Source organism: Spea bombifrons, chromosome 4, assembly GCF_027358695.1.
Source record: "Spea bombifrons isolate aSpeBom1 chromosome 4, aSpeBom1.2.pri, whole genome shotgun sequence".
Taxonomy (NCBI): domain Eukaryota; kingdom Metazoa; phylum Chordata; class Amphibia; order Anura; family Pelobatidae; genus Spea; species Spea bombifrons.
This window is the reverse complement of record NC_071090.1, coordinates 13,201,448-13,223,372: the sequence shown is the minus strand read 5'-3', so window position 1 is coordinate 13,223,372 and position 21,925 is coordinate 13,201,448. Positions and strand designations below refer to the sequence as shown.

At 39.2% G+C, this 21,925-nt stretch overlaps 1 protein-coding gene across 2 annotated transcripts; it reads right to left on the bottom strand.

The window, feature by feature from the left end:
* Positions 1 to 1,285: 1,285 nt before the first annotated feature.
* HMMR (hyaluronan mediated motility receptor) lies at positions 1,286 to 21,702 on the bottom strand. 2 transcript variants are annotated; one of them, XM_053462363.1, is made up of 22 exons: positions 21,541 to 21,702; positions 19,989 to 20,087; positions 18,567 to 18,655; positions 18,005 to 18,082; positions 17,699 to 17,887; positions 17,323 to 17,409; positions 17,039 to 17,150; positions 16,627 to 16,692; positions 15,517 to 15,590; positions 15,036 to 15,122; positions 14,089 to 14,186; positions 11,997 to 12,083; positions 10,743 to 10,921; positions 10,514 to 10,662; positions 9,420 to 9,634; positions 8,977 to 9,081; positions 6,400 to 7,686; positions 5,114 to 5,269; positions 3,813 to 3,900; positions 2,632 to 2,808; positions 1,874 to 2,036; positions 1,286 to 1,571 (listed from the first exon to the last, which is right to left on the bottom strand). In XM_053462363.1, the coding sequence occupies exons 1-22, from the start codon at positions 21,584 to 21,586 to the stop codon at positions 1,552 to 1,554; spliced, it is 3,651 nt and encodes a 1,216-aa protein (XP_053318338.1). In that variant the 5' UTR covers positions 21,587 to 21,702; the 3' UTR covers positions 1,286 to 1,551. The 2 variants fall into 2 exon arrangements, with proteins under 2 accessions (XP_053318338.1, XP_053318337.1); XM_053462362.1 differs by lacking the exon at positions 11,997 to 12,083 and adding an exon at positions 11,435 to 11,521.
* Positions 21,703 to 21,925: the final 223 nt, after the last annotated feature.

Genomic DNA, 21,925 nt, shown 5'->3' with positions numbered 1-21,925 from the left:
CAAAGGGGGCTAATGCAGGAACCCTTGTTGACTTGGTGGCATCATCTTAAAGGGATGCTTCAACATCTTGTAAGACAGGCAACATGTCTGCTTCTGCTGGTTGTATCCTTAGCACCATCTCTCAGTGGCTCAGACTTTATACAGTCAGACATCCTGTGCAAAGCAACCGTATTGCATCCCAAAGGCAGAACAATGTACTCACCATACAAAACACCCTTTGAGAAAAGCATACTGGATATCCAACAGTACTACCCCTATGTAATTTAGATTCCAGTCGGAATATATCCAATCTGGAAGGTGCAGCAAAGTATTCAAACACATCATGTTCTGCACATCTTTCTTCCTCTGATCTAGCTGAAGGGACACAGGTAAGCAGATTCTCTTATAGGTCTACTCTTAAGTCCCATACAACCCACATTACTCTGGGAACATGCTAGATATAAAACAAACAGGGTATAATGGCACCTAGCTAAAGCAGGGCCGAACAAATTAGGAGGGATTTGAAGGGTGCGGGTCGGTTTCTGCCTTCCCTAGCGTAGACAGTGCCATCTCTGGTTTACTGGTGTCGGAAATCACATGGTTATCTTGATATCAAACAGTTTCTAGTGAATATGATATTCTTGTATTTGGAGACAGATTTTTGGGTATAATATAAAAATCACTAGGACTGCAGCTAATTATTAGTTGGCCAATTAATTTTCGTTTTTATTAATTGGATAAAAAAAGTATTTAAAATAATTTAATTTAATAAGGGGAAGTCAATAGGAACTGGGAACAAGATCAGACTGAGTGTTGGGGAGTTTATTTAATTGACAGACCGGAGGGAGTTAACAAAGGAAATGGGGAAGTTAATGATGGGATGAGATAGAGACTTGGGACCGGATCAGACTGAAGGCTGGGAGGGAGTTAATACATACCTTACAGCAACCTGCAGTCTGGCACGTCTTCTCCACTCCACAGTAGCATCTGTCTGAACTAACTTTAAAACAATAGTGTGTGTGCTGTACCCAGACCAACCAATTGGTAATGAAAATCGACAACTATTTTCATTATCGATTTTGTTGATCAGTTGTTTCAGCCCTAAAACACATCACTACATTTGCTACGTGGTAGAAATGCACAGTAAAAGATAAAACCTATCGCCATTTGTCGTTATGGATGACAAACTAATTCTCACACTGCGTGGTTAAATCAGTGAGCAGAGACTTCATCCTGCAGTATAGTAATTTAGTCCTAAAGAGACATTCATTACAAAACCACTTCCACTAACAGAAAAGCCACGCTATTGTTCTTTGAGTTTTCTTTTATTAAAATTCAAGCTTTTTTAAAACAGATTCTCAAAATACACGGTACCCAATATATAAAGGTTATCAACATCTGAACAGAAATAAGAGACATTATTTATTCAGAAGACAAATTATAATATTGCAAAGGACAACACAAAAAAAATCTAAACTACTCTTGGAAGCAGCATTTTATACAATCTAAAATAAATATGTAATTAAAAATAGCAGTCCATTAACCTAAGTAGACATATTGATGAAAAAAGCATCAGCTCTTTTTCCGGTTTCCTGTATAAAAAAAAAAAAAAAAAAAAAAAAAAAAAAAAAAAAGTGATTGACTAGAACACAGAAAACCACATACATTATATGAACTTTGCAAATTGAATTATGTAGGTAGACTTAGATCAATGAACCCTCTCCATGCCCAGCTGATGGGCAAGGACTTTACTACATTGAGTTAAAAATTCCATAATGGAGAATATAGGTATTTGGAAATACTAGCTGGATTCAGAAAATAGTAGAAACCCCAAAAGATGAAAAAAATGAAAAATCATATCTATATCTATATCTAAATATAAAAAGTTGGTTACCTTCTCGTAACGGAACTTTAGGAAATATGTTTTCCTTGACATCATGCTGGAAAGCTTTGGATGGATCAAACCTCTTCATACCCTGAACGCTGTTCAACTGCTCCTGTAATTGTTTTTCAGCGTGCTTTTCTTTTGCGAGCAGAGCACGAAGTTTAGACACCTCCTACATTAAAACAAATCATTTAATGCCCCATAAGGCTAATTTGCTGTTGGCTACAAAAAAAAAAAGAAAAAAAAAAAAAAAAAAAAAAAAGATTCTTCCCCGTTTTACACCTTGGTTTATCCAAATGAAATTTAGGGTTAACATTTCCATCTAAAGAGACTACTGTTGCCCTGAAAGATTGGGCCATTATGGTTTCACTTTGGCTTACAACAGCATCCAATCAAGGACCAATATGCCTATAGTCTTTATTGAATTAAGGCAAGTTTTATTTTTTCATTTTGGATTAATGTATAGTAGTGATTAGAGTACTTTAATATAAATGATTCTACAGTACGTGTAACAGGGACACTTAACTGTCCCTTTAAGGATCCTGAAAGGACATTTATTGTGCAAGGCTTGTGAAAAAACACTCATCAGCACAGCATCCAATGAAATGTTCAGCAGAAACATTCCTATGGTCGTTATGGTGATAAGATTACATTATACACCCGTAACGTGCTTTTTATATAAACCCCTTTCACTAATGCATGGCTGAACAACAAATGATATCACTTCAGGCATTTGAAAGGTTAATCATCTAGCACTATAGACATACCTGCTTGAGCTCACAATTCTCAGTTTTCAGCTTCATAACATGCTTGATCTTTTGTTTCTGATTCTGATGACCAAGCAGCTTGGCATAAGCGTCACTAAGTTTGTTTAGTTCATCCTGAGCGGCTCCGTGCTCATTAAGCAAGGCATTCTTCTCAGCTTCATATGCATCCAATTGTTGCTGTAGTTTAACAAAATATTTTAAGTAATCATGCCATGCAAATTTGAGATATTTGAACTTATATGACTAAACCACACTAAGAGTTACAACAATGCAAGTCTAAAATCCCTGAATAATAATGTTACATGGGAGTAAGAACTAAAAGTACAGATTATAACATGAGATCAAAGAATGGAGACCCATCTAACAAGTTTAAACATGCATGGGGCAACTCTGGTGACTATTACCAGCAGGAAGTACCAATATTCTCCCGTACAATCCATATTTATATCAATGGCATGATGTAAGATTTTACCAATTAATAACATTTATTTCAAGAAAGTTTTGTTAGGTACCTAACACATAATTAAGGCAATGGGATGAGATGCTTCATGGAAATGTTACTTCTCAGAGAGGGAATGAAACAGGTCAATCACAGACTTAGTAGAGGTATATTCTAAGACTATTAATATTTTAATAGTTTTGAGTTACTCAATAGTAAAGTGGTTTACCAAAGTCAAATTTTTAAGAGGGGGAAAAAAATACACATTTAAAACCCCCTCCCTATCACTGGTGTCAAACAGTCTGGGAGCCTCCAGGAACCAGCAGTTGAAGCTTTCAGGTAAGTATAACCCATTTTGTTTAAAAAGTACAGACACACACAGTCTATAAGGAACACCTTGCACCCGTCTCCCTACAGTACCTTTCGTCTACATCCAACATATCACAACAACTTTCAACCCATCTCACTTCTTAAGCCCACAGCACCTCTCAGAGTTTGGTGAGCAGAAATTGGCTTGCCGAGGATTTTCTAGCACTAGTAACTTATTTGACATCTTATTAGTATCCCTTAAGACATGATAGTGTGAAATACTATTAAATATATTTATATCTATTGTTTTGATCTACTTGGGACATTTTTTGTATTAAGACTGACCCCGGTGGCCTCTACTGGCTCTGTTTGGCCACTCTCTTTTTCCTTGTCACACTGTTATACACACACACACAATCTTAAACATGCCCACCTGGAAAGGTCTCACTTTGTTGTGCAATTCCTCATACAGCGTACGCCATTTATTCTCCTCCACCTCATTTTTCTTTTCAGATTCTTGTCTACGAAACAGAATTAGATTTTTGCAGATTTAAATGCAAATTACAAGTGCAGAAATTATAAGCTTAATTTCATGTTTACATATAAACATTTAAATGTATTCCACAGTACAAAAAAAACACAATTTCATTTGTTTAGTGTATGCTATTTGATAATGTTTTCCAGATATTCTTCTATTAGTCTTCTTTTGCCATGTAATTAATCTAGGACTGTACAATTGTTAGTTTTACATTAATGTTGCTCTTCAATACTAAAGCCGTTTGACTAGGTGCGCGCATAGATGTCAAACATTTTAAAAAATAGATATTTTGACTTGGTAGATGGTGGTAAATTTAAAATACATTACATTGGTTTGTACAGTGGCAACTGAAAATTCAGCTCATCACACGTGTATAACGTGTATAAGTACAGCATGTTTACTATTGGATGCCAAAAACAAACCCAAAATATCCTTGGTCTTGATTAGTTCAACAGGAAGACATAAATCAAGTAAGGTTTGCATTTATATAGATTTAAAGCTACAAAGTAGCGCCATAAGAAATTGTTTCCTAAATTGATGACTATGGTGTCTTGTTCAACAATTTTAAGTCATTTTTTGATTATAAGTGCAACCCAGAAGGTCCATGCTGACATTCAGCTAGGTTATGTCTACATGAAGAAAGTGCAGAGAAGAGCTACTAAAATGGTTTATGGATTTCAGGACAGGTTAAAGGATCTTAACCTATATAGCCTGGAAAAAAGACGTGACAGGGGGGATATGATAGAAACATTTAAATACTTAAAGGGAATCAACAAGGTAAAGGAAGATGGTTTATTTAAAAGGAGAAATACTACCACAACAAGAGGACACAACCATAAAACTAGAGGGGCAAAGGTTTAATGGTAACATCAGAAAATATTACTTTAGTAGTGGTAGTAGGGTAGTGGACGCATGGAATAGCCTTCCAGCAGAAGTGGTAGATGTTAATACAGTAAAGTCATTTAAGCAAGCATGGGATAGGCATAAGGCCAAGCTAGATATAGGATAAGGGCAGGTACTAAAGGAAAGTACTCAGAGGTTGGGCAGACTGGATGGGCAGACTGGATGGGCCTACTGGTTCTTATCTGCCGTCACTTTCTATGTTTCTATGATCCAAGTGTTTACATCACATATGCAAAAATCTTTCCCTTTCATGTAGACTGAAGAATCATGGAAAATTCAGTAGCACAGCTTACCTTAATGTTGCAAGATCTTCTTTCTGAATCTGCAACACGTCTTGCAGTTGCTTCAGTTGAGCTTGCAACTCTGACTCTCTTTTAAGAAATCTGTCTTCCAAGTCTTTTACCTCTGCCTCCTTCGTTTTCAGATTTATCTGAGCATCTTCCAACAGCCTGAAATAATACAAAAAACAAAAAACACATAAAAGCAAGCCTTACTTAATGCATTGAATTCTACTCAAATTCCTTGTCCTTGTTTGTATCTCAAGTAGCGATGGCAGTAGAGAGGCTGACACGTTGGGAAAACTGGAAAAAAAAAACCTGAAGCCCCTTCAAACACCTTTCGAGTATAAGTATGATATCCCGCCAAACCAAAGCTTTAAGTGGAAAGTGTGCTGTAGAGAGGAGCAGTTTATGCCATCAGCACGGACATAGACATACCCAAAGAAAAAAGGAGGGTTGCATAATTGCAGGTTTGAGAACGGACCATTAAGCCTGTAGTGTTTGTGATCAAGCCTCTAGCATGATATGCTAGTTCTTCCATGTAACAGCCTAAAACCCCCCAAAAAACCCCTAGAGACATGAAAGCCCAAGAGAGAGAACGTAGGCAGCTGACAAAGTTTAAATAGAGTGCAACTCAATAAGATGGGCATCAATTGTGGCCACAACTAGCCAAAAACAGACTGTCCAGGACGGACTTCACGTTTCTATCTTAAAATGTTATTTGATGTAGAAACTTGTTTACATGCAAGAGGTCCACAATCAACTTTGGTAGCAGAAAAATCTGAGATTACGTTGCACGCCTGCATTTCAGAAACTTTGTTTTCCAGAAATCCCTGAACCATGAACAAGAGTCAGCATTGTGGACATTAAGACTGGGCAAAAGGTTCATGTGATTATTCTCAGAGACATAATGGCCTGTTGCCAAGATTCTAGGAAAGTGTTGTCACTGCATCACACAAGGCCTTAAATTGCACCTGTGGACTAGTAAAAAGCGTCCGGGTAACCAGACTTCTTGGGACCACAAGACGCTCTAAGTCTTTCAAATAGTCACCGCTTCACTATCACTGCTGCTAAAAGCATGACAAAACAAAAGTACTTACGGAGTACTATGAAGTGCCACATATCAGCCACCTACCATCACCTACTGTAAATTCTAAATGGACAGGAATCTAATTACAAATTTTCTTCTTACATAAAATTAAATTATAAACCGATGCCTTATTTATAAAAAAAACAAAAAAAAAACTGATTAGCTAGAAATATTGACTAGGTAAAACAAGAACGTATGGGTTTACTTTTACCTCAAATATTCAGTGTTAGCCTTTGCTGCCTTTTCACTTTGTTCTGTAAGCTGCAACTTGATCTTTGCATATTCTTGTTGTTGGTTATTTAAGTCTGCTTCGGTTTTAGCAGTTACTTTTTGGAGCTCGCAAAGTTGCAGCTTCAAGTTATCCTTTGTTTCAGCTGCAACTTTCTGTTGCTCCTGTAGTTGCAGTTCCAAGTTCTTCTTGGTTTTCTCTGAGGCTACATGTAGCTCATTAATCTGCTGCTCCAGACTTTCCTTTACTTTGGCTGCAATCTCTTGCTGCTCCTGGAGTTGCACTTCCAAGCTTTCCCTGTTCTCTAAGGCAATTTGTAGCTCATTAATTTGCTGCTGCAAACTTTCCTTTGCTTTTGCTGCAATTTCTTGCTGCTCCTGGAGCTCAATTTCCATGGTTTCCTTCTTCTCTAAGGCTATCTGTAGCTCGTTAATTTGCTCCTCCAAGTAAGTCTTTGTTTTGGCAGCAACTTCTTGCTGCTCCAAGAGTTGCAACTGCAAGCTTTCCTTTGTTTCCTTTGAGGCTATTTGTAGTGCATTAATTTGCTGCTCCAAATCTTCCTTTGCTTTGGCAGCAATCTCTTGCTGCTCCTGGAATTGCACTTCCAAGCTTTCTCTGGTCTTTAAGGCAATTTGTAGCTCACTAATTTGCTGCTCCAAACTTTCCTTTGTTTTAGCTGCAATATCTTGCTGCTCTTGGAGTTGCATTTCCAAGCTTTGCTTTTTCTCTAAGGCTATTTTTACTTCATTAATTTGCTCCTCCAAGTATTTCTTTGTTTTGGCAACAGCTTCTTGCTGCTCCAACTCCAAGCTTTCCTTTGTTTTCTCTGAGGCTATTTGTAGCTCATTAATTTGCTGCTCCAAACTTTCCTTTGCTTTGGCTGCAATCTCTTGCTGCTCCTGGAGTTGCACTTCCAAGCTTTCCTTTTCCTCTAAAGCTACTTGTAGGTCGTTAATTTGCTGCTGCAAACATTTCTTGGTTTTTGCAGCATCTTCTAGCTGTGCCTGAAGTTGCAGCTCAAAGCTTTCTTTCATTTTCTCGGAAGCTACTTGAAGCTCGTTAATTTGCTCCTGGAAGCAATCCTTGGTTTTGGCTGCTGCTTCACTAGTATGTAAAAGTTTTTGTTCCATGTCTTCTTTTGCCTGTGTTGCCTTTTGAAGAAGTTGCTGCTGTGCTTCATTATTTTTCTGTGCCTCGTTAAATTCCACCAGAAGAGACAAATTTGTAGACTTCAGAGATTCTATTTCTGTTGTGGCTGAATTCCTGAAACTATAAAATTAAATCAGACTTTAAAATATGCTTACAAGGCATTTAATTCACATTTTATGCAAGTTTCAATAATTGTCAACATTTAATCTTGCAGTATGAAGATGTGATTGATATTTAATCCTTTATTGCACTGGAATTTCTCTGTTCCAGTGCAATATTTCCACGCACAATCCATAAATATTGTATTTGGTTGTGTGACCCCCCCTCATCTATAAGCATTTAGGTAAAATAAAAATACCTCTGCATCTAGACAAGGGTTAAACTTTTAGATACAAGAGAGCTTTCCAGTAAAATGAGCATGCGAAAACATTACTTGGCTGATAAACAATTGGCAATTCAATGACCGTTAACGGTAAATCTGTTTTGTTTCCATAGCCAGGAAATAACATACAATTGTGTGCTTGGCTGCAAGACTCAAACACGCATTACAACTACTATAGATCTCGAAACTACACTTAAAGCAGAAGGGGGCATGTTGGATGCCACCATCAATACCAGACATGTTCAGCACATTGATGCTTGTTACATTTTAATTGATTGATTAATGTAAGATTTCAGAACAATTACAATTCCACATACTTAATAAAACTAAGTTCTAAAATGACCCAATATGTTTCCATGCTAGAGGGTGCAGCAATCATTTGTCATAGAATGTGCAAAATAAAAAAATGTCACCTTCAGCAGAACATTGGTAATTGTGACAGTAGGGATACAGGCAGGCAAACAGAGGCCAGCAAATTAATTTGGTTACCCATGTTATAAGTGATTGCACTTTTTTTTTTTTTAAATTACCCACTTTTAAACCATGTTTTAATCTTAAAACAACTGCAAAGGCTGAACAAATTTCTATTAATAACCTAATATCCAAAGGGAATAGAAGAGAAACAAGCCTCAAAACAATGAATGATACAAGCAGCACGAAACTGCTAGGAAATTAAAGGGTAACATTCAGAAGAGAATACAAATTCAATAAAAAATGATGCAAGACTAACCGGACTGACAGTAGTATAAGATTCATAGTTAAAACGTGTTTACAAACTCTTACGGGTTTAGGCTTTTTTAGCCCACTAGGTAGCTTTGTTACCATATTTCCTTTGGTGGTCATAATTTGGGATTTATGCTCCGGTGTACACGTCATGATTAGTATAATCCCTGCCCAACCTAGCCTCTTGTAGCTTTTTCTAAGCCTTGTTGTTAAGGCGTTTGGTAAAATAGGATATCGGTACTACACAAAATGACTGGAAGCGATTGCATTGTATCTGTAGTGTCTGTCACTAAAGAAAATCGCACCTTTCAAGTTCTGTAAGTTTAAGCAGTGTATTGCTGTGTGCTTCTTCCAAACGTAAACATTTTTTTCTGTGCTTTTCTTTAAGGTTTTCAAGCTCTGCAGTTTTCCTATGATAAAACAAACAAGGTCAGTAATGAACCTTTTCTAGATAAAAGTACTGTGTTTGCACAATGACAATAGGATTACATACTAAACTTCACACTTATCAGACCCAAAATGCAAACATGGCCAGTTAGATTCACAACACGCGGAGTGTTCAAGTTATTAGGCAAGGAGTTTGTCATTCAGGTTTGACTGCGGCCTACAGTCAAATAACCACATAGCCCTGTGGTGAACTGCAGCCGTCTAGGGTTACAGAAGTTTATACGGAACCAACAGTTATAGTTCAAATCTAACAAGGGGTTAAGCAACATTTTTTAGTTGTACCAGAAAAACAAAAACCTACTCTTTCAGGGTTTTTTCAAGATGAGCCATCTCCTCTACTCTCTGCTTGTTATCCTGTTCCAGATGAGAAATTAATTTATCTGCCTGCTCTTCAGCAAGCTGCAACCTGTCAAGTTCATCAAGCACGCCTTCCAATTCCTCTTCCAGCAGGTGGCGCTCTTTCATCATCTCTTGCTGAATGTCCTGCATTTCCAAACGTAGAGAATGTGACAATTCCTGAAAAAGAGAAGTTTGCACCTTACCTCTTTTTTGTATGTAGCATTTCTAGATTGCAAGATAAGCAATTCTACTGTAATATTATAGACATGAAATTTGACAGCAAATAAGCAGATTCTGCTCATCTGGCATTCACATTTTTCCCTAATATAGATTTACCGTATTCGTTTCATTATAAGACGACCCCCAAAATTTGAATATTAATTTAAGAAAAAAAGAAAAAGCATGAATAGAAGTTTGTTTTTATTTCCTTTTATTTGCCAGCCTGCCCCCCCCAGTCATGCACATCTGCCCCACGGCTTGCTACTCTCTGCCCCCAGATATGCCTTATGCCCCCCTATACACCACATTGCCCCCCCTATCTGCCCCCCAGGTATGCCTTACCCCCCTCTATCTGCCCCCCAGATATGCTTTACAACCACCAATGCATCCTAGACTTGTCAGCCGTGCCCCCGACTCCCTGGTGTCAAGTTGGGGCGCAACCTCTGCCGCTACCCTACACTTCTACTGGGGCTTCTGTGTCAGAGCACCGGAAGGTCACGTTCCCCGGCTGCCAGAGAGAAGGATCCGGGTCTCCTGCAGCGCTGCGGGGGAACCGTCTCTCTGGCAGGCGGTGAACATCTGCGCAAGGCAAGCAGACAACCTCCGCTGCTGCCGGTACTTCCGCGGTGAAGTACCGGAAAGTCACGTGAATACATAGAAGTACCGGCAGCAGCGGAGGTTGTCTGCGCGCATCGCACAGATGTCTACCAGCTGCCAGAGAGGAGGATCCAGGTCCCCTGCTGCTCTGTGGGGGATCTGGATCTTAGTCTGATTAGAAGATGACCTCGAATATAAGACGAGGGGTATTTTTCAGAGCATTTGCAAACCACTACTTACCTCTTCTTTCTTTAACTTTACACACAGTTCCCCCTCTTTCATCTGTAATGCCTGGTGTCTTTCTTCACCTTGGCTTAGTCGCTGTTTAAGCATTTCTATCTCTGCATTTAAGCATTCACCTCTTGCCTGACTTTCAAAAAGGTGTTTCTCTGGAAATCAAATTACAAAATTGTATGAATGCCAACATCATCAACGCATTATCCATAAACAGAGGCTTTTGTAAAGATACCTTTATCCTGAATTTGTTGAACATACTGCTCTTCAAGCTCTTGTATTTTTGTTAAGAGTTCCTGCTCCCTTTGGCTGAAAAGATCTCTTTGGTTTATTTTTTCAAGTTCCTTCTGCTTCAGTAGCTCTGCCATCTGGTCTACATCCAATTTATGCTTTTCAGCTCGTGCTACAACTTCACTGCAAGGAAGTGCAGAGTATAATTAGTTTGTCTTTTTGCACGTCTGCTGAGATGGTATTGCAAGACTACTTTGGGTGATAACATATAAAATAATCAATTTCAGTAGTGCGAAACAATTACATGTATGCAAGATGAACAATGATATCCAGGCAACAAACTTGCAATTGGCTGCTGCTCTTACCATGCCACAGAACGCGTACTGAAAGGGACAGGCCAAACAAAGAATCCACATTAAAGTACACCAAGCATTAATATGCACAAAAGGTAGAAGCTGCTGAAGTAGCCAATAAATGGGAGGAAAGATTTCCAATTAAGAGCTTAATGTGCCTACCCGCAGAGTTGGCGTTGGGACTGACTAGAATTAGGGGCTGACTTATGTTTTATGTCCTGCAAGAAAAATAGCTGCAGGGTTGGCAAAGGGACAAATGCATATGGAGGAATATACAGAATCCCTCCACACATTTGCAAGGGGAGACATGAAAACATTTAAAGGGAAATATCAGAGAATTTACCTCAACTCTTCCAAAGCAGCAGCCAGCTTCCTTTCAGTTTCAACTTTTTCTTCCACCAAGTTGCATTTTTCTTGATCGGCTGCAAGACTAACAAGATAATTAAGGAAATAAGTTAACAGACATGCCTTATACCAACCCCCTATATGCCACTCTGGCCCCCAGATATGCTTTATAACCCCTGATGCATCCCTAGACGTGTCCCTTGTGCTCCAGACTCCTTGGTATCAAGTTGGGGCGCAACCTCTGCTGCTACCACACACTTCCACTGGGGCTTCTATGAGCAGTAAAAGGTCACAGCGACGCTCCTTCATAGAAGCCCCGGCGGAAGTGTCAGGTAGCAGCGGAGGTTGCCTATGCGCGTCACGCACACGTTCCCCCGGCTGCCAGAGAGAAGGATCCGAGTCTCCTGCAGCACTGTGGGGAATCCTCCTCTCTGGCAGGTGGTGAACATCTGCCCACTGCTGCTGCTACTGGGACATTGGAACTGACAGCAACATGAACTTGGGAAAACCCAGTAATACTAAATTTTTTTGCGACCGGTGTCACAAATTGGGGAATTTACCTCATCTCTTCCAAAGCAGCAGCCAGCTTCCGTTCAGTTTCAACTTTTTCTCCCACCAAGCTGCATTTTTCTTGATCAGCTGCAAGACTAACAAGATAATTAGGGAAATAATTTAACTTGAATTTCATTGCAATACATTTATGCAATTGTTTTTTTTTACAATAGGTTGACAATCAAGCCAAAAATAGCCCCCCATTAAAATAAAGGATTTAATTACATAAACCTTTAAGTGCTGTGTATACAAAGTTGTGTTTATGCCAAGCTGTGAATGTACAACCAAAAGAGTCTTATAACTTAAGGCTAGAATAACTTGTTTACATCAAGATATTAAACCTGAATCAGCTCATTATGATAAAGGATTTTATGAATCCACATGGAGTTGAGCATTTACCACAAACTTTTAAACTGAGAATACGAGGAGATTTTAAGAGCGGAGTTATGGATTTTTTTTAATTTTTCTCATTAGTGCTAGGTAGGGCTGCAACTAACGATTTTAATAATCGATTAGTTGGCCGATTATTTTTTCGATTAACCGATTAATTGGAAAAAAAAAATTCACTTTTTTTTATTATTTAAAATAACCTAATAAAAAAACGTACAATTTACACTTTCATCTCTTTGTCACAATGGCATTTCTCTATTCACCTTCTTATTTTACTGACATAAAAGCTACAAGAACCCAAACTGTTTCTCAAACTAGGTTTTAATACAAAGTTATTAAATATTAATTCATATGTTAACTATTTTTCATATTTAATAAACTATGAGAAAAAAAAGCCTATATTTTCTTTTATTTACCAAACTGCCCCCAGTTATGCACATCTGACCCCAGCTTGCCACTCTGCCCCCAGATTTGCCTTATACCTCCTATATGCCAGAGATTCCACTGTGCCCCCTGATATGCCACTGTGCCCCCGATATGCCTTTTATGCCAGTGATATGCAACTGAGCCCCCTGATATACCTTTTACCCCAGGATATGTCTTATGCCCCCCTGATATGCCTTATACCCCCTATATGCCACTGTGCCCCCTGATATGCCTTATAACTTCCAATATGCCACTCGCCCCCTGATATGCCTTATACCTCCCTATATGCCACTGTGCACCCAGATATGCCACTCCGCCCACCATAAATGCCCTGCACCACCCTGAAACTCATACTCCCTGATTCACCACTCTGCCTCCCCCAGATATGCCACTCTGAAATTAATTATACCCTCCATAAACCACTCTACCTCACCCTATACATCACTAACTCCCCCAGATATGCCACTCTGCTACCCTGAAATTCATTATACCCCCATACACCACTATAACTCACCCATTCACCACTCTGCCTCCCCCCCCCCCTCCCATTCACCACTCTGCCTCCTGTCAGCAACGGAGGTTCACAAGACATCAGGCAGTCGGGCAGAGTGGTGTATGGGAGGGGGAGGAGCCAGAGTGGTGTATGGGAGGGTGGCTCCCATACACCACTCTGCCTCCTCCCCCCTCCCATACACTGCTCTGCCTCTCTCCCGACTCCTTGGTGTTTTGTGAACCTCCATTGCTGACAGGCACTTTCACTGGAGCTTCATAGAAGCCTCAGCGCAAGTGAAGGGGAGTAACGGAGGCCGTCTGTGCGCATCGCACAGACCCCCACCAGCTGACAGAGGGGATGATCCTCTGCAGGAGACCTCGATTCTCTGTCAGCCGGTGGGGGTCTGCACGATGCGCACAGACAGCCTCTGTTACTCCCCTTCACTTCCGCTGGGGCTTCTACATCATGTGATGCTGCCACTGCATCGTAGGAGCGGAAGTGGAGGGGAGAGGCGGAAGTTGTCTGTGCGCATCGCACGGACACCCACCAGCTGACAGTGAGGGGAATGCAGCGTTGCAGAGGATCTGGATTCTAGTGTTATAATCCGATCTGTTTGAGGTCGGATTATATAAGAAGGAGTTTTTCAGAGCATTTGCTCGGAAAAAAACCGTTATAATTGATAAAAATAGATTTGACTAATCGATAATGAGAATAGTTGTCAACGATTTTCATTATCGAATTTATCGATTAGTTGTTGCAGCCCTAATTAATGCCAATTAAAATAGTCTTACAGTTGTTCCTCAAGCTTGGTTACTTGTTGCAGTGTTTGTTCCAAGCTCATCCGTGCTTCATGAAGACTGTTTTCTAGTTCTTCTTGTTTTGCAAGCATCTAAAAAGAATGATTTACTGAATGAGCAAATTTCAACAATTGGGCTTATGCTGGGTCAAAAGCAACAAAATCCTCTAATTTACAGGAGCACAGAAAGAAAAATCATATATCACCTATGTCAATATGGAGTCTAAGAATAAGCACCCATGGTTTTACAGGTTCCCCCTCATTTGAACACTCTGCTCATTTCCAACTCTGTCAAAACAGTGATTTGTGTTTGTGTCCACGACTTATTCATATCAACATAACTATTTTACTTGCTTGCTATACATTCAGAAAATGCCATATGATTGTTTTCTTTTCGAACAAGTAATGCAATCACAATGGTGACATAAGTATAAAAATAATTTAGTTATATCAGCTGTTGTGATAAGGGAAAACCAGTATATTCAAAGATAAGTCTAGCTGAGATAAGCTGATAAAAAGATGATTAAGTATGAAAATAAACAGGGTACTGAGTGGCGTAGTGTCTACAAATGTCAGCGTTATTCGATGCCCTGAGAGCAGACTCAGAGGAAGGCGCCATTCTTAAAAAAAAAAAAAAAAAAAAAACCCAGAATCGGTGCCCTCCTTCATATTGTCTGCCCCCCAGCTGTTGGAAAAAATGTTTTAATTCAATGGGATTTATTTACTAAAAGGTAGGGCTGGGGGGGGTTGTGGTGTCAGCCCCCCCCCATACATTGCAAAGGCCATAACCTTGTGCTTCTGCTGCAGTGAGAGCTTGGCTGGCACCTCATTGTCTCCTCGGCTCTTACTCAAGCAGATTCTCAGTGTCTATCCTCAGTGACAAACAAAAGCTGCATACAGAGAGGAGAAGTGAATTACACAACTTAAAATATATATAATTACCTTGCTTTGTTCATGCAAACGATCGGTTACAGACTGCAGCTTGCTTTCATTTTCCTTTTCCTTCAAGGTCACTTCCATGCGCAGTTCCTGGAAAAAGACATCACACCTTTAAACATAACCAAACTGATCCATTAGAACTATCTATACGGTTAGAGATGTGCAATATAGAGTTTAAGTATTTTAACACTAGGAAACATGTTGCAAAATGTGGAGAACCAAACATTAGAGTGCCCTGCTCTGAAACACTTTGTTTCTGTAGTCAAAAAGAAGAGTACTACTCATATTTTAAAGGAGAGGGATAATTTAAAATACATAGAAATTCGAAGACACGAACATAAAGAGGGCTGCTTCCACGGTAAAGACATGATGCATTTTTATATAAAAACATCATTTGTATGTGTGTGATTACATAGCTTATTTTTTGTATTCAGCTGTAAGATATACCCATAGCTTAAAAAGGCACCTAATGGGTCAAGTTTACCTTCATCTGCTCCTGTGTGTTTGACAGACGTTCTTGAAGATTTTGATGATCTCTTTGTAATTCTTCTAGTAAGCCTAAAAAAAGCGGTATTTAAACTAAAAAATGTTTTTTTCAATTTTATTTGTCTTTCTGCTTTACAGTATGCATACATTAATTTAATATATATATATATATATATATGTAAAAGGAATATGTACAGATTTGCATATCTTTTTAACGCAACCAATCACATTTTGGGGTAACTTTTTTCAGATTGGCAACGTCATATATATTATACTTTGCACTAACCGAAACTAAACAAAATCCATCCGTTCATTTCAGGACAACGAATTTCGTGCCCTTTCAGTTTGGCCGAAATCTGGAGGGATTTTTTCAAATCAGAAACCATTTACTCTCACACTCTGGCAACTGCTTCCGTGTCCCTGCATAGTTTTCCACGATTTGTCTTGCTTCTCTTTGTTCTCTGGTCTTCTTTCTTGGTGCTTCTCGCTGCTATCCACTATAATACCTAGCGCTTTCTCCCAAAGCGCTTTCTCAAAAAAGCGGATCCTCCACACACAACCTCTTCCCAAACTAGAGGAATGGGGAGAGGTTGCCCCCGTGGCTCTGCCCTTCAGCTGAAGTACTTCAAGAGACCATAATGCAGACAGATCCACAGGGAGGTATGCGTGTGTGTATATCTCTGCCACACATTTACCCCCTCTCAATAAACATTAGCAAAACTCCCAGGAATTAAGTTGGAATAAGCAAAAATGCAAAAAGGCAAGCCACAAGGTAATGAAGGGGTTAATTGTAAGAAATGTTTTACCTCACAATTTAAAATATATGCCTCTTTCTGCTTTACTACTAGCAAGCGGCATGGAGATGATCAGATCAGCAAAGGCAAGGCCTTTATAAGCAGTTATTGTATGACAAAGTGACTGTTGTGACTCAATCACATAACTGGCACTCAGCAATCCGGTCCCAAGAGCCACCACTGTTCAGAGGCATCCCCAGAGGGGGACCTGGCATCAACAAGTACACACAGCGGTGTCAATGAAGGCATTGTTTTGTGCAAACAGGTTAAATAATCTTAAAGGCATTGTTTTGTTCAAACAGGTTAAATCTCACCCTTAGCGTGGTTCAGCTCCTTTTCCAAGACTTCCCGCTGCATATTTGCTTCAAAATGGCTCTTTTCTACAAAGGGAAAGAACAGTTGTCTTTAAGCATGAATTTTCATTTTTGACATACTATAGCATTTAATTACTAGGTTATATTAGCCCAGTCTACAACAAAACTCCTTATACTGACTGGCAAGTGCAGACTCCAGATCTGCATTTTATTGGAAAATCAAGTATTTGTCGATGCTATTGTATGTTATTCTCAGGGAGAAAAATCATTTTGCACAGGACTTAAACACACCAGCATGTCAGTGATGTCTGTGAGCATACACAACTCCCATGTACTCTGTCCATGTTTCCTTTAGTAAATAAACCCCAATGCAGCGTACAAAAATGTGACAAATTATATATAAACAACTCACCGAGAAAGGTGTTTTGCTTCTTAAGAGAGTCTAAAGTTGCACTAGAAGACTCAAGATCACTTTGGAGTAGTTTAATCTGTCCTTCAAACTTTTTCTGGAGACAATTTAACTCCTGCAACAGAGACATTATGTATTTAACTTCAAAATTAAATATACCTTGTGATACTTTCGGCTATATTTAACTTAAAAACGCTAATCTCAGACGCAGAAATCAGCAGCTCACGGCTTCATTATATATAATCATGGTAAAGTTAATCAAATCAGTAACAGCTTGGTAAGCAAACCTTGTCTTTTGTGTCCATTTTATTTTTTGCTTCTATCAGCTCCGCAGACAAACTGTTCAGTCTCTTCTTTGCGCTGTCATCTGAAAACTAGGAGAAAGTAGAGATTGCATGTGCCTGAATTAGAAAGTCTCATGATGTATGCCCTCATTAAAATGACATTGTATGTCAATATGTTAGGGATTCATCCATTAGCACTAGATCAGTATTACATAGGAAGATGCAAGTTCTTATCTCATTTGCTTATTTGGACATCTAGACATATTTCCAAAAACAGCTGAATAATATACTCCAACACAGCACATCGCATCTCACATTAGCAGTTAAAACATTTTATTGTATAGCAATATTATAACAGGGAGATATGAAACATACTTACTTTGGTTTTCAGAAGCTCATTAATTTTGTTTAGGTCAGCAATTTGACGCTCCAGGGAGGCAACGTTTGCCGAAAGGGAAGACTTCTCTCTCATAGCTGTGATCAGTTTGACCTCCATCTTTTTGAATTCCTCCTCCAACGCCTGCAGTTTCTTGTCCTGTTCAGCACGCTCCTTCAACAGTGAGCGAATCTGTATGCGAAACAAGAAAAATTATGAACAATAGTATAAAAGATTTTCACGATAACTTCTTATACGAATGCACACAAAAGCAATAGAACTTTGTCAGACAATTTCAGGTAAATGTACCTCTTTTTCCAATAGCTTCTGTTTTTTCATCTCTCTCAGAAACTCTGTATCCTTTTCAGGCTTCTGCCTTAAGTTTGGCTGTGAAACACAAATACTATGTCTGTTATTTAATCAGGAACAATCTTTTCTTCACTGTATGTCTGTTAATCATACCCTGAACTTAATTGGGTTTAATTAGGGTACCAGCTGCAAGGACATGCTATTTAGGGGTGTATTACTGCAAGATTGTAAATTCAAAATAACAAGCCTCTAAAATAACGGTAGTCCAAACAATGCTACAGTATTTTCTTTTACACTTTGGAATGAAACTACATAAATCCCAACACATACACATATACATACACACTTTGCCACAAAATCAAGCTATTCTTTCACCTGTGATCTGTTTGCCATATAGTAGAAGTAACTCACCACATAAAAATGCTGTATGGTTAAATACAGACATCTAAAATTTTAGCGTGGCATTTTTCAAATGTGGTACAGATTTACAGCTACACACTAGGAATATGTAGAAGTCTATGTATGAAGATACAAAGATAATAGAAATCAAAACAAGCCATACAGTTGAACCGTGGGATGAGTGTTTTCTCAGACGTACTGGAGAAGTAAATTCATCTTCTTTATCCATGTACTGAGCTTCACTGCTGGAATCTATTCCAAAACAAAAAAAAAATTGTAGCCATAAAGTTTCCAAGCAATTCTACCTGGTTACAGTATAAGTAAAGGGTTATAAGAATCCCACTAATATTTGTTTTGTTTTTTTTCCCCTCATTTGTACTTTAAAGGGACACTCTCTCCATCACATGCGTCTTCATTTTCACGCAAATGCATGGGGGATTCTGTATAACGCATTTGGCCCTCAGTCATCCCAGAGTAATGTAATATGCATTCTTCTTTACAGTATAGTGACATTAAACTGTCCTTTTAATTTTGATGGTGAAAGTGTTCTGTAAATTCAGATACTTATTATAATTTAAAACTTTTCTAGCTTTGCAACGTCTTGGATAGACACTTTTATTCTTAGCGCGTATGGACTGTTCATTCACAAGAAGTTTTTTTCTCACTGGTCCCTCGCAAAGAATGCCAGCTACTGATACCGAGCGCCAGGATACAACGGCATATCCCAGCGCTCAGCACCGAGGCCGCACGCACAGCGATGGAGCACTGACACAGTGGTCTGTAGGAATAGATCTCGTGCTCCCATGGCAGGAACGTATAAAAAGGTAAACGTGGAGAAAAGAGAGATTGATAGTGATAAAAGAGTGTACGTAAATTGAGAGATAGAGAAAGATATAGGGGAGAGATAGAAAGGGGAGATTATGAGAAGGAGGAGAGATGGGCAGAACGGGGGACATTGTGGCACCAGCACATGGGTTCCATCTGAGAAGCCAGCAAACACCTTGCACCCATCCAGTTTAGATGTATTTATATATATTTAGATTAAACTGGATGGGGGCAAGGCGTTTGCCGGCTTCTCGGAGGGAACCTTTATGCTGCCGACAATGCCCTTTTCTTTAAGATATGAGAAAAGGATTACTATTATTATTATTCAACCTGCTGCATTTATCCCCCAACAAGACAATGTGTGTGTATCTATATACCTATATCTGCCAAGCAGTGCGACGTATGCATGTATGTATGTATGTATGTATGTATGTATGTACCGTACGTGTGTATGTATTGGTGAGTGTGAATATATGCTTAAGTGTAAGTTATGTCATTTTTCTGGAAGGTGAAAACACCGCACTACACCAGGTGTAGGCACTAATACTTGTTCGCCATTACAGATATAGGATTTAAAAGGAAATGTAAAAGGAAAGATAAAAAAGGAAAGATAACAATGGCGTGTATGTATCTGCAACGTGTAAACACTATAGGCTTGCTTAGTGTACACAACTGTAAAATGTAGGATTTATAGAGGACATATTTGTTGTTGATGTGTTTGCCCAAAAAAAAAAAAAAAGTATGTTTTTGTTACTCTCACCTTTTTTCGCTCTAAACCGTTGTGACTTCTCAAAAGACACCGGCCCTTTAAGACCATCAGATATCTTAACATCGTATGCTCCAGGTGGAGGTGCACAACCTACAAATAACGGCAAGTTACTTATATGCAGAATGACAAACATTTGAATGTACAATTACTGCTGACAAAATTGTAGAGCATATATTGTATCCTTCAAACAATTTACAGATTAAATTAGCAAACTGTTCCCTTCCGATCACATTTAGTCTTGCACGTACACGGAAATGCTTCTGAAACCATACTCTTCATGAGCTTCATCATCCTAGGGATAATTTGAAAGGTTGGGGGGGGGGGGGACACAGTAACCTACAGCAAGAAAACAAGCACTGGATATATAAATTTTAGTCTAAGAACATCATATTCAAAGGAGAGAGAATGACTGCTTAATGTCACTGATTGTTGTGCAATGTTTATCAGATACAATTCACATATTCAAGTGCATCTAGAACAGTTCGAAAGCATGTCTTCAGTTTATTGCAACATGAAATCATCATATGGCAAAACCTCGAGAACTATAGCGTATATGGTCATAATGCTTTAAAGACGTGGCTAAAACGCATTGGAATGTGTGCGTGAATACACAATCGCACTAAACATCCACACCCAGTTACACAAAACAGACAACTGCATTCTAGGTTCTTTATTTATTTATTTATTTAACTACACTTTTGACAAAACCAAATAAAAGATGCCTACAGGCCAAGCCCCAGTATGGCAATACAAGAACGTTCGACACAAAAGTACACATATACTAGACGTAGCGGAGATCGTATCACAAGCAGTGCCCTATATTGACTATATGGACGCCCACAAATGTAACTAATCGGGGAAATACAATGTGTTATTGATACATGACATTTATATAGCGCCAGCAGATTCCATAGCGCTGCAACAATAAGGAGGTTGTGGACATCAATGGCAACTTAAAGTGACACAATGCGAGTCCATGTACCGGTACAGAAGGAAGAGATGACGCAGCTTCGCAAGTTCAGTCTATTTGTACGAGGGAGTTTAGACTTTCAAATAATTCTTAAAGTAACACAAATTTAACCCATTACATAACGCTCGATAAAGGAAGCACCCTTACCACCATATCCAGGAACTCTCAGTATTTACCCCCTAGTCTCAGAGCAAAGGGGCAGATTCCGAGGGTCTCACAGTCTGGAGCAGACTCCTTCCTGTTCTGCATTGCTGGGATCATTTAGGGGCTTCTGCTCCTATTTTATTAGTTATATAATGCTGCTTGAATGCAGGTGACGCAATTAAGTGCATCTTTAAATGATGACAGGTCATAGACTCCATGAGGATTAGTATGAAAGCCATTGACACATTTAGCGAGTAATTACATTTTAAATACTTAGCATTTTTATCAGTATCAGCTTATTCAGAAAGTTCCAAGGTATGCGAATCAGTCACACCTTCGCGAACCATTTCTTCTTCACGAGACACGGACAGCTATGAGGGAAAATTCCGCTCCAGAAACACCAACGTTCCAGGGTAGTGTCATACTCACCAACATGGTCGTTAAACCGTTTTATAGGCGCTTTGGGAAAAGACATTTCTAAAGCCGTAGATTTCCAGTCACGTTAGTTCGCTACTAAACCATAAACAACGAAAAACATAGGCGGTGGATGAAAAATCCAGACAGATTGCTCGCCGCTTTAAAAACTGCCCCTAGCCTTCACAACCAATGCCGAAGCAGCTCCCGGCTATCCGTGGGCCAGCCAACCAATCATAAAAGCAGAATACGAATCCAACTTTGTCACCCAATAGCGTCGTGTCCCTAGAGGTTACGTAAGCTCGCGTACGTATCACATGAAGTTCCTCCTTCTCTTCGTATTGGTTACACTGGTTGATTGGCAACTAACCCTACGAATAGTTTTACCGTCTCTGAAACA